This window comes from Choloepus didactylus, chromosome 2, assembly GCF_015220235.1.
Source record: "Choloepus didactylus isolate mChoDid1 chromosome 2, mChoDid1.pri, whole genome shotgun sequence".
Classification (NCBI taxonomy): domain Eukaryota; kingdom Metazoa; phylum Chordata; class Mammalia; order Pilosa; family Megalonychidae; genus Choloepus; species Choloepus didactylus.
Window position 1 is genome coordinate 124,241,007 of NC_051308.1, and position 18,893 is coordinate 124,259,899.

The window sequence follows — 18,893 nt, forward strand, 5'->3', positions numbered from 1 at the left end:
AAAAGTGACTCATGCAACTGTGGGTATGCATGAGTCCAAATCCTATAGGGCAGTCAGCAAACTGTCAACTCCAAGGAAGATCTCCGATGAACTCCTCAGGAAATGAACCAGCAACTTCAACGAGCTCCTCAGGAAACGCTTCGCTGGGCAGCCAAAGAAGAAGTGAAGGTCCTCTGTCTGTCTAGCTTATAAGTCTTCAACTGATTAATTGGATTAAATCCAACCAATTGCACTCTCTCATTGTGGAAGACACGCCCTTTGGTGAGTCATCAGTCACAGCTGCAGTCAATTGACTGATGATTTAATAAACCAGCCTGTTGGTTTATTAACCAGCCACAAGCATCCTCACAGCAATTGTTAGGCCAGTGCTTGCCTGACCAGACAGCTGGGTACTATCACCTGGCCAAGTTGACACATGAACCTAACCATCACAACATTTAAATAATATATACTTATTTTTGCTGTTGAATTGATCATTTAACAAAGCTGGCAAAATCACAGAAACAGTTCTAAGAAACTAAATGGAAAACATAACATTGGAAATTTTCTTCAGCTTTCCACTTTAAAGGCTGAAGATACCACACAGACTTGTGCAATGTCATCATGTTGATGTGTTCTCTTTAAGAACATGTCTGTCAGTCTTAAGCCGGAAGTACTTTGCAGTCCCTGTACTGAAGACACTAGAGTAAGTGCAAGGCAGATAGAATTACTTGGATGTAGCTTTCCAAGCTGTCTTCCTGAAATGCCACACCAGTGGATGGAATTGGTATTGCAAATCTCCAAAACAAGATCCAGAGTCCTTTCACGACAGTTTGTTATTTTACAGGTAATATGAAAAGGTTCTTCTAGGTTTACAGTATCTGGGATTGCCTCCAAAGACAACCTTACATTTCCATAGCCTGGAGCCATTCTTTGAAGTTGACTGGTCTGTAACCTTCCCCTTTCACCTAGATTTGTTTTCCATACTATATCTAATTTTCCGATTAGGTTACTCCCTTAATGATACCTGCATTTTCTGCAAACTCCTTCTTGGGCTTTAGGCAGTATAAGTACTGGCATGTATCCATTGGCTGAAAATAGGTTCTTGACCCAAATGTAGAAACCCATTCTCCAACTTGGTTGACAGAATTTAGTTCTGCTACACTGTACATGATAGATGGCTCCAATGAAACCTTCTCCATAAACATGGTTGAGGTTGTACTATTCTGAATCTGGGCTTTGAGAAATACTTCATTAGTCTCTGCATTATAAAATTTGGTTTTCACATCCAATGGTTTGAGAACCTGAAATTTGAAGAATTTTCTAAAATACATTTTTTCTCCACTTTGAGTTGTACTCACTGCACACACCAAGAAGTGTATTCCAATTTCCTTTACTTCATGATGTATGACATCATCAATACAACAATGAGTTTTTAGTTCAGTCATTGCAACATTGGAGGCTGAAAGATTTAAATAGTGAGAATTTGTCTGAAGATGGCTTTTATAAATATATCCTTTACGACTTGGCTGCTATCATTATGAATACTGATATAACTGGAAAAGGTCTCTCTCCAAAATATATTCCTTCTTCCAAAAGACAGGTTGCTAGTGATCCTGGGCTACTTTCTCAGATGTCAAGGCGCACGGCAGCATCTGCTGGTCTCTCCCTTCTCTCCTGGGTTTCATTGCTTCCAGCTTCAGGCTTCAGTAGCTTCCTCTCTGTTTTCTGTGTGTTCTCTCTCAGCTTCTCTGGCTTTCCTCTCTGAGCTTCTCTGGGGCTTTTTTCTTTCAATCTCTGTCTTTTAATTGGAGAGTTTAATCCATTTATGTTTAACATAACTATTATAATGCAGGACTTAACTTTTGCCATATTGCCATATCATTTTTGTAAGTTTTATACTTTTATTGTCCCTCATTTATTCTGTGACTGCCTAGTTTTTATTTAGTTGACCTTATATAGTGAACCATGTAGAATCCTTTTCATTTCCTTCTATGTATATTTTTCAAATATTATTTTTGTGGTAACCATGGAGCTTAAATTTAATACCCAATATCTATAACAATTTGATACCAACTTAACTTCAATAGCATAAACAAAATATGTTCCTATACTTCAGCCTCTTTGTCCTTTACATTGATCTTGTTACAAATTACATCTTGATACCTCATATGTCCAAACTAATATTTATCATTGCTTTTTATGCATTTGCATTTTAGATTCTTTAGGAAGTAAAAAGTGAAGTTACAAACCAAAAATACCATAGTACTGTCATTTATAATTATCCAAGTAGTTATCTTTACTGGAGATCATTGTTTTTCATACAGCTTTGAGCTACTGTCTAGTGTCCTTTCCTTTCAACCTGAACAATTCTTTTTAACATTTCTTGTAGGGCACCTTCTAAAAGGTGATAAACTCTTTTAGCTTTTACCTGGGAATAACTAACTTAATCTTACTCCTCATTTATGAAGGACTATTTTACTGGATACTTGAATTCTTAGTTGGCAATTTTTTTCTTTCAACAGTTTATGTCATACCTCTGCCTTTTCATCTCTGGTTTCTGTTGAGAAATTAGCATTTAATCTTATTGAGACTCTTTTGTAGATGGCAAGTTGCTTCGCTTGCTGCTTTTGGATTCTTTCTTTGTCCTATGAAAGTTTGACTATAAAGTGTTTCAGTGGGATTCTCTCTGAGTTTATCCTGTTTGGAGTTCATTGAGTTTCTTAGATATGTATAATCATGTAATCTGTCCAATTACGGAAGTTTCTGGCCATTATTTCTTCAAATATTCTTTCTGCCCCTCTCTTTCTCTCTTTAACTTTTGAGACTCCAATAGTGGGCATATTGGTATAGTAATGGTCTCCCACACATCTCATAGGCTCTGTTCACTGTTCTTCCTTCTTTTTCCTTTCTTCTCTGTAGATGGCTATCCTAAAGTTTACTTATTCTTTCTTCTACCAGTTCAAATCTCTTGTTGAATCCCCCTAAGGAATTTAAATTTTCAGTTTTTGTGGTTTTCAGCTCCAGTATTACTGCTTGGTTCTTTTTTTATTATATCTCTTTATTGAAATTCTCATTTTGTTCATGTATAGTTTTCCTGGTTTTATCTATATTTCCTTGTTTACTTTTAGCTCTTTGAGTGTATTTAAAAGAGTTAAAAATGTTTTCTGGTATGTTGAAATTCTAGCCTTCTTCATTGACGGTTTTTTGTTTCATTTTGTTTCTTTGAGTGGATCATTATTTCTGGTGTCTTTGTACACCTTGTGATATTTTTGCTGCACACTGGACATTTGAATATTCTAATGAGTTAATGTTGGACTTTAGTCACTGAAGTGTGTGTTCCTTAAGCAAGTATTCAGCCAGTTTATGATAAAGATTTCCTTGAATAGCTGGAACTAACAACAACAATAACAAACAATGAACGAAAACACCTCCCCCAGTCTTGGCAGATTGGCTTTGTGCAGTTAGTTGTTCTTCAGAGCTTAGTCAACTTCACAGTGAGACTAAAGAACAGCCCAAGGTGAAAGCATAGAGTCCTTTCCAGTCTTTTTTGAGCATGTATCTTATCCTTTGCTTGCATATATGAACTTATGAATTCCCCGATTTACACAAATCCTCCAGATGCCACTCTTTCCTCATGAAGTTTGCAGTCTTTACTCACTCCCTGTCTGGGTGCTGTATTTTATTTCTCAAAGCCAATAATTCTTTGTCCCAGGCAGCTCTGGTTTGATTATTTTCTCTCAGTATTTTAGCTGCCATACAAACCACTCTACATCCAGTGGAAGTTCTAGGACTCTTTGAGACAAGTGTCCTGGTTCAGTTCTTCAGGCTGCCACCAGACAAATTGTACACACATACATGCACCCTGATATGTGCACACAGGTTTTTCTGTTGCCTCCAGACCCAGGACCAGGAAACCACAGTGGGAGTGTGGGCTAGCTCTGCACTTAGTCTGGCAGGGTTAGGAGAAGGATCAGCAAAAGTGTCACAAGGTTTTCCTACCATTTTTAAGTTACATTTTCTTGATTTGGTTCCTACTCAGTTACTGCAACTTTTTGACTGTTTCTTTTTTTTTTTTCCCCAGAGCTCTGAAAAAGATTGTTCTTCCAGCCTTTGCTTTTTGTTCAAAAAATCTATGGAGGGGCTTGAACCATTTTGCTGAAACCACCTTTCTCCAGTCCATATTGTGAGGAATGATCTGTTTAAACTGAAGAGGAAAACCCCCCAGCAATTTAGGAGGAGAGAAAGCAAAAGACTAGATCAACATCATGCTGCATGTTTGGTCTCTTCCTAAGCTAGCAGACTGGGTTGCTATTTTCAATAAACAGCAGAGCACAGAAAAATATTTTAATGAAGTTTACTTTTCTTCTGATTAGTAAGAGTAATACATTGAAATGGAAAAAAATAATCAGCAACAATTGACTACTTTCTACATGATACATCTATGTAAGCCCTCCACATGCTTTATTTTATTTAATCTTCCCAACAGCCCCACTATTATAAACATTTTACAGATGAATAAACTGAAATGTAAGAGAGTTTAAGCAGCTGTCATAAGTTCACAGAGCTAGTAAATGTTGGATAAAGGGTTTAAGTCCAGGTTTGTCTACAGTCATAGTTCATGATCTTAACAATGATTATGCTATCTTTCAAGGATTGATGGACACAGGAAAGAGCTTGAGAATTTGGTTATTTAATTAAAAATATTACATTATATAAAATTTGGGAAATAAATGGAGAAAAGACTCATAATCTCAATTTGTAACACAATTATAATTTCTGTGCATTCCCTTTTTTTCCTCTTCTGTATGTGTGTGCCACACACATACACACACACACAAGTAAAACTAAAGTCACTATGAACTATGATTTTGTATCCTCCTACTTAATAAAAAATCATGGATTCTTTTGTTTGTGATCTTTGAAATGAACATTTTAAATGCTAAACAATATTGTATCCAGAAGAGACACCATTATTAAATTATTTATTCCCTGTGGTTGAACATTTAGATTGTTTAATTTCCTTGTAATTGTAAATTACCCTACAAAGCATTTATAGTTCATACTATGAAAAATTCAATCATATAAAAAATAGAGTACTATACTCACCCTCATAAACTAATTACCCAAATCAAACAATAATTTACATTTGCAATATTTGTACTTCTTTTTGCTAAGTTGTTTACAAATAAATTACAGTAATATCTGACCTACAGAGAAGGGTGACTACAGAGCTCTTCAGGGATGAGGGAGCTAGTCTCTCAAATTTATTCCTCATGGTCCTGATAAAAGTTGTGGCCTCTGGACATTCCAGGGGTGTGTGAGCGGGTCTTCCATGATAAATCTACTCTAACATTCCAATCTCTCTAATATTTTGAATCTCCTCCTCCACATCGTACCACGGCAGTTCTGGCATTTCAACCTCTGGTAATGCTGGCCACCTTTTGATCCATGTTTCAGCCAACCACCCAAACAAACTGTTAACACCCTTTCTAAGCCCTTGAGCTACAATACTGAATGCAGAATCTCTGCTTAGTGGACCCATATCAGTAAATTCAGCTTGATCCAACCTTATATTTCTTCTACCATTAACCCATACCTTCCATATCCATTCCCACACATATTCCCCTGAGTTCTGTCTGTATAAATTGGAAAACTAATACAGTTCTTTTGGAGCATATCGTACTTCCTCATGGGTCACACTTTGTACCGCACCCTTTGCCTGTTGGGACTTTAGTCTAGTTATAGGACTTGAAGCAAAGATTGGTGGTGGGGGTGGGTCATGAAAAAAGTTAGAATTATTCCTCAAGCCATTTACCTCAGGACATTCTGTTGCATTTTCATCTCTTAAAACAGGATTGTTCTCTCTAGACAGAGGAGTGAAGGCTGTTTCCTCAGGGGAGGTGATTATAGGTTTAGCAGGCACTGAAGGGTTAATCTCTTTAGGTGGAGGTTGGATGGCAGGCTCCTTAGGGCAGACTGGAGGTTGGGAAGCTGCTTCCTCAAAGCAGGCGAGGTTGGGTAGCTGTCTCCTCATGGCAGACTTGAAGTGGGGATGCTGTTTCCTCAGGACAGACCACTACAGGTATATATAACAAAGACTCAGCAGAATATAGGGTTCCAATGTCCACACTGCCATTATTATCAATCCAGATGTCCCCATCCCAAGTTTCAGGATCCCATTCTTTTCCAATCAGTGCCTTTATTTTAACAGCAGAAACCCTGCGAGGTTGAGATTTTAGTTTACGTTGTAAATCTGCTTCTCGCAAAATGAGACTCTGGGTCTGGTTTTCAGAAATCTCAAGTCTGCAGCCACAGGAAACAAGATTTTCTTTCAGGGCACACATAGAAACCTTTACATCTGTCATACGGCACTTAAGTTTCAAATATGAAGCCTTTATCTTGTCCCTTTCTCTTATAACTTTATTCAGTGTATCTAAGAGCAACCAGCCAACATCATTATACCTCTTAACTCTGCAAAACTCTTTAAAGGTGTCAAAAACACTGTCACCCAGAGCCTTGCTTCATACAAGAGTATGATTAGGAGAATTAAACAATGATATTTGGTGCATATCCGTTGCCCACTCATGCCATGGACTGTCAGTGCCATCTTGATTATTGGAAATGGAGTCATTAGTGCCTTTGAATCTAGTCACAGTAGAAATAAATTTGTAAAAGCCCATTTTAAGATTCTGTTTCTCAAGAACCACTCCCAGTATCAAGTTGTATTAGTTAGGGTTCTCTAGGGAAATAGAATCAACAAGAGATATTTATGAATAAAAGATTTTATAAAAGTCTCTCATGCAACTGTGGGGATGCACAAGTCCAAATTCCATAGGGCAGGCAGCGAACTGGCAACTCTGATGAAGGTGTTCAACGAACTCCTCAGGAAATACTTTGCTGGCTAGCCGAAGAAGAAGTGAAGGTCGTCTCCCTCTGAAGTCTTCAACGATTGGATTAAATCCAGCTGATTGCATTCTGTCATTGTGAAAGACAGACTTTTCATTGATGTAAGCAGTCATAGCTGCAGCCAATTGACTGATCACTTAATAAACCAGTTTTCTGGTTTATTAACCAGCTGTAAATGTCCTTACAGTAACTGTTAGGCCAGTGCTTGCTTGACCAGATACCTGGACACCATCACCTGGCCAAGTTGACACGTGAATCTAACCATCACAGGTAGTATGACATTTTACCACTGAAGACTTTAGTTTGCATCTCTAAATAATAGATATTCCTTAGCCACAATATCAGTATCACTCCTAACAAAATTAACATTAATCCTTAACATCATCTAATACCTGATCAATATTAAAAGTTGCTAATAGTACCCAAAATGTCTTCTTACAGGATGTTTTTGCTGAAACCTGAACCTAAACAATGCCCATGCATTGCAATTTGTTATTATGGCTCTTGAGTCAAACAACAACAACAACTAGAATTCTCCCTTCATCCTCAGTATTTTTCAATTCTATTGGCTTGTTAAGGAAATTGGGTCAGTGTCAGTTTTCAATTAGAATTTTCCACCTTCTGGATTGCTTCCTAGAAATGTCATTAACCATATTTCTCTAATCTTGCATTTATTTATATTCGAAGTTGTATGTTAATCACATTTTTGGTAAAAAAAAACTTCACAGGGGACTGTATTTCATATTGCTTCAGAATATACACAATATAAATGGAACAATATAAAATTGTTCCATAAAAACTGATGATAAGATTAATTGAGCAATCACTTTACGTGGTAACAGCTGGATCCATTCATTTTACAGTTTTATTTTTTTTCCTTTAGACCAGCAAGTAATCTGTGGGGTGATGTTTTGACATCTTGGAAATATTCAGTCCGCTTCATGCTTTCCACTAATATTTTACCATCCATGAGTGAACATTGCCTAAATCAAATATTTCATTTCATCTATATTTATTAGCTGAAATTCTATTGAGGTTCTATTTCCTTCTGTATTTATGAACAGGAATTCTTTCACAAGGAAAGGGCTTTCCCTTATTTACCGGGGCTATTTTATGACCTGGCATTCTGGTTAATATTGCTGTATAATAAACCACTCAGAGTCCGGTATAAAACAAGAGTTTTATTTTATTCATGGATTCCGTGGGTGAGGGATTTAGACAGGGCAGAGTGGGGATGACGTGTCTGTTCTGTGATGTCCAGGCCTCACCTGGAGAGATTCAAAGGCTGGGGATGACTCAACGATTGGTTGCTTGAATGACCTGGAAGCTCCTTCACTTTTAAGTCTCTCCTGGGCCGGAATGACTTAAACACTGAGCTCAGCTGGGCTGCTAACCAAAGCTCCCACATGTGGTCTGTCCACGTTGTTTGGGCTTCCCCGAAGCATGGTGTTTTCAGAGGAACTGAACCTTTCACTGGAGGCTCAGAACTTCAGAGAACATGGTAGTAGGCAAGGCAGAAACTGCATTTTCTTTTATGACCTGTCCTCGGAATCACAAAGCATCATTTTCATCACAATCTATTGATCAAAGCAGTCACACATCTGCTCAGATTCAAGGAGAGGGAACACTCACCCCACCCCTTACTGGGAGCATCAGAAGGTCACTTTGTGGAAGAGTGTGTGGGATGGGAGATGGTGTGGCCATCTTTGGAAAGCACAATCTGCCATATCCTTAGATGCAGTTATGTTAGAGAGGCAAAATGAATGCCTAATTCTTTCTCCTAAATCACCAATTTTCCACACAAGAAACCAGTGAAATAGATACTTTGAATGGTAAAAATTAGAGTGTATTTCTGAGGTGAGTGTGAGGCTTTTTCGTTTTTGGCTAAACATTTCAAATGCATTGATTTGTTAAAGACACAATGTGTTTCAATCTATTCTTTCTGATTCACAGATTGCCCCAGCTTTGGCTCATGGGAGCCCTTTAAGCTAGCTTCTGTATCAATTTGACAGTACTCAATTAACATTTGACGGCTTCTTTGCTTTCTGGCATAAGATGTCTCAAGATCATATTACACATTCTCTTCCCCAAACCTGAAATTAGCCATTTCTCTTAGGATCCTAATTCTTTTTTATGGTGAATGATGTTTAGAAACTAAAATTTGGACACCAAGGATGTTCATTAATACTGGCTTCTCATTGCTTCCAGTGCTTTTCAGTGGACAGCGCAAAGGCAGAGCTTTAAATTCTTTAAACAAATGTATGTATGCTTCTGTGAGTATGAGTATCTTTAAAATTCTAAGTTCATACTAATATTTATAATTCAAATTTAAATATTATAGTTTTTACCTATAGCTTTGATTTTATACTTTTACCTCTTTTCTCTTACATTGTCTTACATATAAATCTTACACTATAAAACTATCTTAACAAACATAAAATAGTTTCAAAATGAAAATGCTAATCTCACTTCTACTGATAAACCATAACAATAAAGAATGAAGTTTCTGATTTCTTTGAAGTTTTTCTTGTTGTTTTATTTTGTCATTAAAACATGTAGCACTAAGTTTGTATAGTAAAATGTACCCTTTTCTGAAGTCACTTGAAATAATTTTTTCCAAGTAGTTATGATACAAACTTTATAAATAGTTATGTTCATTTGTCTTCAGTTTCTAGAGAAAACTAATTTTATTTTTTTAGTATAGAAAGCATTTATGTGACTCCAAAGTGAAAGCTGCATATCAAAGTACACTCAGATAAGTCTTTCTTCCTCCCTGCCCCTCACCCCATTCTTTTTCATTTTTCACAGGTAGTCATTTCTATTAGATTCCAATTTATCCTTCCAGTAATTCTTATTTACAAATATAAGCAATACATATGTGTATAAGCATGTATGTATTTATATTCATATCCCTACCTCCCCTTACATAAAAAGTAGACACATATATAAAAATATAGATTATACATAGTTTATTTTTTCTGCATCTAGCTTTTTATCATTTAGCAATATAGCCCGGAGATTACGTCACAAAACTCCTTGAACTCTTCCTCATTCCTTTTCATGGCTGCATGTCCTCTATTGAGTGGAATTACCATGTTTTATTTAGTCAGTTCCCTATTGATGAGGATTCAGGTTGATTTGTGTTTTGCTAATACAAATAAGGGCACCAATAATAATTTTGTGCATATGTTATTTTGTATTTGTGTCATATCTTCAGGATAGATTCCCAGAACTAAGAATGCCGGGTCAAAGGGTAAATGCATCTGTAATTTTGTAGAATATTGACAGTTCCCATCTATAGGGGCTATTCCATTTTGCATTCCTAACAGCAATAAATAAGATACTGGTTCCCCATAGTTCCTTATCAGAATCAGACTTTGGATTTTTCCCAATCTGATAGGTAAGAAATGGTATCTCATTATATTATACAATTATTCTGCATTTTTCTAATACGAGTTTGCTTCAGCAGCTTTAATACATTTAAAGGGCATTTAAAATTTCCTTTTAGGCATTCAACATGTTCATGTCTTCTGCTTATTTTTCTACTGAATTGTTTGTTCTTTTCTTCTTCCAATATCTAGGAGTGCTCTTTTGCTATGCAATGATTTTGTTTCCTTTTATGTTTTTGTGTTATTCAGTGTATCCATTGATTTATTTTGGATTTCAGTGATAATTAGGAAGATTTCCTCCAATTCTCAGCTTGTGGGAATTTATACATTATGTCTCTACTATTTTTACTAACAAAGCATTTTATTATTCCCCCATAGCTAGGAAAATTTCACCTTCATTAATATGTTTATAAACATCTTTGTGCCTAAAGCTCCCCTCACCCTCAAAGTTCAGATTATTTTCTTAGGATAGAGGCCCACAAGTGGAATTTCTAGGTCAAAGAGCTGAAAACGTTGAACAATATGTTTTAACACCATAGTCAACTTCACTGACAACAAATTATGAGCCCTGATTATGGACATAATGTTAAACCTGCTTGTCAGTTTTCATTAGTCAGAGGATATAATAGAGTCACATTGAAATTCCCCAGGAGTACATCTGCATAACCAGAATGTCCCTACATCTTACCAGCCATGTGGCAATAAATGAAGTTTTGTTACCCAATTACACCCCAATTTGCTGACTCATTTCCCCCATCTTCAAACTGCTCAGTTATTGTATCAAAGCCTCCTCAATTACTTGGGAGGTCCTCAGGTGTTTCTTGAGGAAACCGAGTTCTTCCTCTCTGGCCACCTTGCGTATGTCCCCTGCCCCCTTGAGAGAGGGACTTCCCCACTGCCACTGAGGCAGGAGTCTTCCCTGAGAATGCCACATCCCTGGGTGCCTTCCCATTGCTCCCCCAAGTGACCGGAGAGTCCTGTTTCTTCTGTCCTTACAGCACCAGAGCTGTGCTGGGTTGTTTGCCGAGATGACAAGAACTTACATTTCCTCTATTTTGTCACCTGGGCCATTAGTGGCTGATTTGTGCTGTGGATTACAAAGAGTCCTTTGCAAAGACCACTAATTCCTATCTGCATCATGCTGTCCTTGCCATTGACCTGTTTGTCTGTGTATAAGCTACATCATCCAAGCCTTCTTGTTTCCCATGCATAAGTAGGAACCAGGCAATAAGTGTAGGGAATTGGGTTGGGGCAAGGTGCATCGCTCACTGATTTATCTGATCAACAGATTCTGAACAAGTTTCTCCGTTTTATCTACTGTTTGGTAGAAAGAATAGGAAGACTTTATGGTAGATTATCACTCATTTCCAATGAACAAATATTGAATGAGTGCCTAGGCATATTGTAGTTACTAGAGATTAGATGATAAAGAAATAAAGTTGCTAGCTCATGGAGTTCATATTCTGATGGTGGGAGAAAGATAATTAACAAATTTACATTAATGTCAGATAGTTATGAGTGATATAAAGGTAAATAAGTCAGGGTAAGGGGATAAGAGTGATGGGGAGATGTGGTTAATTCAGACAGGGTGTTAGAGAAAGCCTGCAGAGGAAGTGATGAGAGAGAGACAGGGGAGAAATGGGGGTGATGAACAGCCAATGCACAGGCACGAAGTGAAAATGAGCTTGACATACCAGAGGAGGCAAGTGGGGTTGGGCAGAAGGAAAGTAGGGAAGGGAAAGAGGGCTTGGAGATGAAGTCAAAGAGGGAGCCAGAGACCTGGCTACATTGGGCCTCATAGGAAATACTTTGGATTTTCTTGCAGGTGTGATGAGAAGTCTTTGGAGGGTTCTGAGCAGCAGAGAGAGTTTATTCAAAGTAAATCTTTGAAATAAGGTTATAGTAGTGACTATGTTGTGAACAGTTAGAAGGGGGGCAAAGGTAAGATCAAGGAGACCAGTTAAGTGTTTACTTTTTGTGGTGAGCTAGATTTTCCAGGACAGTCCAAATTTGAAATGTCTGTCCCACTTTCCCTTTAACACTTTAATTTGTTATTCATTTATTCCAATCAAATTTATCAGGCAAGTACTATATGCCAAGCACTGTTCTGGGAGCAAAATAAAAATCTTTGCTTTCATAAAGTTTTTGGTCTAGAGGATAGTGGAAAAAGACAAAAAATAGAAATAACAAATCACCTGCTGTGTTAGATAAGTGCCAAGGAGGGAAATTAAGCAAAGAGGGGGTTAGGGGGTGTATTATGTGGTGGGGGTGACATGTTGGGGAAAAGACTAATTTTAGATAAGGTGACCAGGGAAACTTTTACTAAAAGTATGCTTTCAGTAAAAACCTGAAGGAGGTGAGAGACTTCTGAGGCCATACAGCTTTACTTTTTACTTAGAAAATATGGTCATTCATTTATTCATTCAACAACCTCCTATGTTGGGCACTGGGGATACAAATGTGGGTAAAATCATATGTTCTCTGCCTTCATGAAGCTTACAGTTCTGGTGGGGAGAAAAAGACTCAAACAATCACAAAAATAAATGAAAAATTATAACCATGACGTGCTGAGGAGAAGTACATGGTTCTATGACCCAGCCAAGGTCAGGGGGACCTTCTGGGGCTGAGATGTAAAGGATGAATAGCAATTAGTTAAGCAAAAGGGAAGGGAAGATTATCCTTTCTAGAAGGAATTGCCTGTGGAAGGCCATGTGGTACAAGAGAACATGACAGACAAGGACCGGAAAGGCCCAGGTATTTGGGTGGGGATCATGAGGGGTTCACAGTAAATTTCTGGGTTTAAGATGCAGAATGAGGAAGTTGTTCACCTACAAGGTTTGTTTTATTATTTTGGTTTTTAAAGTGTGGGATTTTTCTTCTCTTTTCTATAGTGAACAAAGAAGCTTCTTTTCTGAGGATTCAGACCTGGGAGAACACAGGAAGGGCAAATAAGATTCTATTATCTGTGAAAGGAGAATTTATTCTGGCCAAGCTTTAGAGGATAATGCCACCCACGACATTGAGGCTTAATTTGCAGATGGGTGTGGTGAGGATAAGCAAGGATTAGAGAGCAGAAAAACTGGATGGAAAAGGAGATTGATTGTAAATTTGTGAGGTGAGGAGAGGGTGGTTATTTACTTTGGTTGTTAGCCTTGTTAAAAACTGCTTTTTGTTTGTTTATAAGAATAAGAGTTTAATGAAGACTTCTAGGAGGTTTGCTATGCAGATGAAAACATCCTAACGTTGTTTAGTATCTTTTGAGTATCCCTGGACACAGAGATCATTTAGCAACCAGTTCCTATTCATTACACATTAATGTGTAACATACAATCTCACGAAATTAAAAAAAAAAAAAAAGTGTTTTGAAGAGTATCAATCATTTGCCCAACTCGATTATTTTCACAGACATTTCACCGTTTTTCAACTTATTTTTTAATCCCTTATTCAAATGAAATCTTAAGCAGCCCTCAAGTATACAAAATACATACAAGTTGGGCTGTTTAATGGAAGGATGGGGTCCTGATCTCCATCTCTTAGCTACCTCCTTGCCCCAGTCATGTCCTCTGAGGCCCCAACACAGAGACCTAAGGCTCTGTTTGGAAACCTCTGACCTAGGTGGTCCCTTTTTACTCTGGATGGCTGTTGGTGACTTACAATATAAAATTCATCCAACTTACCTGCAACTACCAAAACCTAATTCCTTTTCTAAGTGAGCTTCCATGGAGATGCCCCTGCATTTACAGAGATGGTACTTTATCGATTTAATCTTAGAAGACTTGATCTTCCTCTTCAGCTCCCTTTGGTCAGATTTACATGGTGGTACTTCTTTCCCAGAACTGGTTCTACTCTCCCGATCCCAATTTCCTCACCTCCTATCTGCTTAAGGCTCCCAACCAATTGGGCAGGTTAGGAAAAATTGTGAGAGACATTGAAATGGGCAAAAAATGATTACTGAGTGTCCTGTCTAGGGCACCACTCCATGTTATCTCCATCTTTCAATATTTTGAGTTTTTAAAAATATGCTGCCATTTGTAGAATACTGATAGTAATGCAAATGATTCTTGCCCCTAGAGATACAAATTATGTCCCATGGAGATGCAGTTGATTATTGCCCTGTATATTGACCAATTTTAAATTTATTTGTAAAATCATTTCAGTATTCCTGATGGCCTATATACAAGTGCACTATTTGAATTCTCCTTTAAATTGGTTGTTGCATCTTATTTGTTTCCTCATTAGTTGAGTTAAAAACAATCTTTGGCGTGTACCTTTTATATTTGTATAAGTGTTTTGATCTTTACCTTGAAAAAAATTATCCTTTAACAGGCAGTAACTGATGCCTGTCAAGCCCACAATTAAAGTATCAGGAGGGTTGCAGAAATCTGCTCTGACATTGCCAAAAAAGGGAGAGAGGGCTGAACTAAAATCTTGCCCTGGAAGGAACCATTTTGAGTTTTATCCCTGTTCACTATCTTCTGTTAGTAGAAAGTCACTTCCTGCCCCTATTGGGTCCTCCAGAGGCCTTTCTATCTCTCAGTCCTCCAGACCCTCTATGCTACATCCCTGTCTCTCAATCTTTATTATACTTACACACATCTGAGAATAGACCAGTCTAGCATGTTCAGTGGCTGCAAAGCTGACCCCTCAGAAGTCAATTTTCAGAGGTCTAAGAAGCTCCTCAGGATAATTAATCCTACCGACAGAAAGAAAGAGGAATATTGAATATTACCTGTTTGGTAGGCTGATAATGGCCCCCAAAGATATCAGGTCCTAATCCCTGGAAGCTGTAAATATTACCTTATTTGACAAAAAGGTCTTTGCATATGTGATTAAGTTAAAGAGCTGGAGATGGGGAGATTATCTTGGATTATGTGGATGGAACTTAAATGTCACCGTATATATCCTTATAAGAAGGGGACACAGGGAGACATCACATGTACAGAGGAGAAGGTGATATGGTGATAAAGCAGAGAGAGATTTGAAGATGCTGGTCTTGAAAATTGGAGTGATGCAGTCACAAGCCAAGGAATGTTGGCAGGTACCTGAAGCTGAAAAAGGCAAGGAAAAAATTGTCCCCTAAAGTTTCTGTAGGGAGCATGGCCTTGGTGTCACCTTGATTTTAGCCCGATGATACTGATTTTGGATTTCTGACCTCCAAAACTGTGAGAGAATAAACTTCTGTTGTTTCAGGCTGCCAAGTGTGTGGTAACTTGTTACAACAGCCACAGGAAACTAATACATCTAGCAAGAAAGCCTTAATTTTGGAACTAAAGGGCATTTGAGAGTGTACTTCAATATGTTGCACTCAGATGTACCTCCCAGTCCAGCCTCCATTAGATTAATGTCTGAGTTCTAGGAAGAACAGAGGAGTTGAAAGTAAAACCCAACCAAGTGGTTACACTAAAACCTCTGTAAAACTTGGGAACAGTAACAGCATAACTGACAGCGTGACACTCCAAAGGGAGAAGGCATCAGTCTTCTCTTTACCTCCACCAGCTTCCCAGGTTTGGTCCTGAGGGCTCCAGAGTCCTTGTGGTGGCGTAGGCAGGCAGGCGTGCCCAGTGGAGTAGCAGCTGGGTAGAGAAGAGCACTGAGTGCTGACATGAGAGGCACTTGAAAATAATTTTGGGGGGACTAGGGGATCTGAGCCACCTAGGTAGATGCAATAAGCCAGTGAAATGTTACTGTGACACTATTACTGTGACTATCATTGTGACATTATTTGTACCCATTGCTCACAGGCTGGTCAGACCTAGAAATATTGGGTTCAGATTTTCATTCAACAAAAGTGTTTTGTTTTTTCCTTTTTTGTTTGCTTTAAAATACATAGCATATTAGCCACTGCATATAGACTCATAATGAACCATATCTGCTTCCATATAACTTTCAGTTGAGGATTCTAGTTCTGCCCTGCCCATTACTATCTCCCTTAAATTTTTTGGCAAAAAATTCCCATATCAGTCAGATTCCTTTATTGCAAAATGGTCGAGACCCAGTTCAGACTGGCTTAACCAAATGCTGATTGCACGGGCACATGTAATTGGAAGGTGGAGAGCTGCGGGAACTGAATTACAGGCCCAGAGAATGAAACAATGTTGCCCTCATCTTTCACATCTGGTTTTCTCTGTATTGACTTCATTATCAGGAGCATCTCCCCTCAAGATGACAAAACAGCCCTCCATAGTTAAAAGCTCCTGGCACCTTGCAGAAGGAGTGAACTTTTCTCTCCGTATCTCCACAGCTATGCGTATTTCTGGACTCTGACTGGTCCTGCCATGATCATGTGTCCTCTGTGGCCAAGGGGGGTCACATACCAGCCCACCTGGTGGCAAGGGAGAGAGTGTCACGGAACTGTTTTCTCAGCTCGTGCCTTAAGGGCAGGTGTTCTTCAGGGTCCTGTCGTTTGTGAGTACAAACTGCCCTGGCTTAAATTCCAGCTCCACTGCTTCCTAGCTTTGTGACCTTGGGCAGGCTACTCGGGGCCTCATCTTATTTGTCTGCAAAACTGGGCTAATAATAGAACCTACCTCATAGTGTTACTGTGAGGGTTAGCTGAGGTGATGTGTGTAAGAACTTAGTGTCTGGCACACAGTAAGTGCTCCTGGGGGTCAGCTATTGTTAATACTACCGTAACTCCAAGGCCAGCCAAACTTGGCCAAGAAGCTAAACTCCATGAATTTGAAAGAAGACTCATGAGAAAATTCAGCATTATCCATACCATTTATCTAAGCCCCTGAATGTGCCTTTCTCAGAGAAAACATGCTGGCGTCACTTTTGCCATTAGATCCCCAAGGAATTCACCACTGCTGCAAAATTAAGGATCATTAGAAAGACCATGTGCTGGTCAGAAAGTTAGGGCTTTGGACTTCAAACAGGATCCCTTCTCATTAAGTGAAGATGAATGACATTTTCTGCATTCACAAAAGTATAGATCAGCATTTTAAAGGACCTTCCATGCAACTAGCCCTCATCCCGATTAGTCATGGCAATTAAAAATCTGAGAGAGACAAGCATCCTTTGTGGACTTTTACATTATAGCTCTTTCTTTAGAGGTTGGTACAAACTTCATCTGCTTTGAAATATACAAACTCAATTAAACTGTGTCTGGCTTTTTAGAAAGCAGAGAGGAGATAAGGCCTTTGAGTATGGCTTTTCTCCTATTACGCTCTTTACCAAACCACTTGACTTTTTGCCACCTCATTTCTGGAGGTTAGGTCTTGGGTCACGGTGGTGAATGACCTGTGATGAGGTTAAAACCCAGGCTTGTGTTGAAAAGCAAGCTAATTTGGAAGCAAAACCCACAGAGTCATAAGCACGTGCATCCACTCAGGACTGCTGTCTCCAAAGACGTTTTTTGGGAGTTCTTGACAGGGCATTTGAGGTGACCAGCTTGATGTTTCTGCCCATTTCTGTTTTCTGCAATAAAACCATGAGAAGTGCCCCTATTTAAAATAGAAAGTGGATGAGTTATTTTGGTAACATCTCCTACAACCAGATACCCCATCATACCATAAATCTGCTTCTTGACATGCCACCAAGGCACCTCAGGAACAATAACCTTACAAAGTTTTCCTCTCAGAAGGTACATTCAAAAATTAGCAATTGTCATTTCCTGAGTCTGTTGTGTGGACAGTCTAATCTTAGATGCTCTGTACCTTGTACTATGGTCAGTAACTGGCCCACATGGAGAGACAATGGAGGAGCCCAGCGGTCCCGGCCCTCAGCTCTTGGAGTCTTCCTGGCTGGGCCACCAGACATGTGGGCGAGTGAGCAAGCCTCAAGGTGATTCTAGTCTCCAACCTCTGAGTCACAAGAGCGATGCAGAGTGGAGCAGAGATGAGCTGTCCCCTCCGAGTGGTTTGCAGCTTCATGAACAAAATAAATTTTGTTATTGTCTTCAGCTAAGTTTTGGGCAGTTTGTTCAGAACAACAGGGATTAAAGCATCTGCTCTCCTCAGTAGGGATGTTGTGAAGTAATAAGAGAATAGACTTGAAACCGCTTTGTAAATTTTGGACTATTAGACAGATGCGAATGGTTATTAGAGGAGGATTCAGGTAACACACAGGCATATTTGTGTATGTTTGACAGAGTTTCCAGCTATTTCCCACATTGGAGCTGAATTTCTAGGTCTGCTGACCTTGGTTGGGGCTTTTCAGAGGCTTTGGGAATAGTACAAGTCAAAGACAGGCCAAGACAGAGTCATAAAAACTGTGGTATGCTTTAGACATTAACAAGTTGATATCTTTATCAAATAATGTAATTGGGCTATTTACAATCATAGGATTTATAAAAAAAAAAATTACTTCCTAATGCACTGTAGATGGCATTTAAAGTAATACAGGCAGCATCTTCTCATCCATTAGTGTGTCTCTGTGACTGTACAAACTCTTTTGGAAATAATATCGATAGCCTAAATCCCAGGCCCCTGTGACTGTGAATCCTGGCCACTGGGCCAGGCCTGGGGGAGGCCCTGTGTATGATGCCCTGCTCATGTGCACCTCTGTCTGATGGTCCGATCCTTGCCTCCAGTTGGCTGTGAAGCTTCAGAAGTCAGCTTGTCCTGACAGCACCTGCTGTCTGTCTTCAATCTCTGGGCTTCTTCATCTTCCCCCACA

At 38.9% G+C, this 18,893-nt stretch overlaps 1 protein-coding gene across 1 annotated transcript; it reads right to left on the reverse strand.

The window, feature by feature from the left end:
• Window positions 1-549: 549 nt before the first annotated feature.
• On the reverse strand, window positions 550-18,035 carry LOC119513212 (trafficking protein particle complex subunit 13-like). Its single transcript, XM_037808213.1, is given in 5 exon segments — window positions 550-986; window positions 989-1,477; window positions 1,480-1,600; window positions 15,765-15,850; window positions 17,933-18,035. Coding segments are annotated over 5 exon segments (1,236 nt in total).
• Window positions 18,036-18,893: the final 858 nt, after the last annotated feature.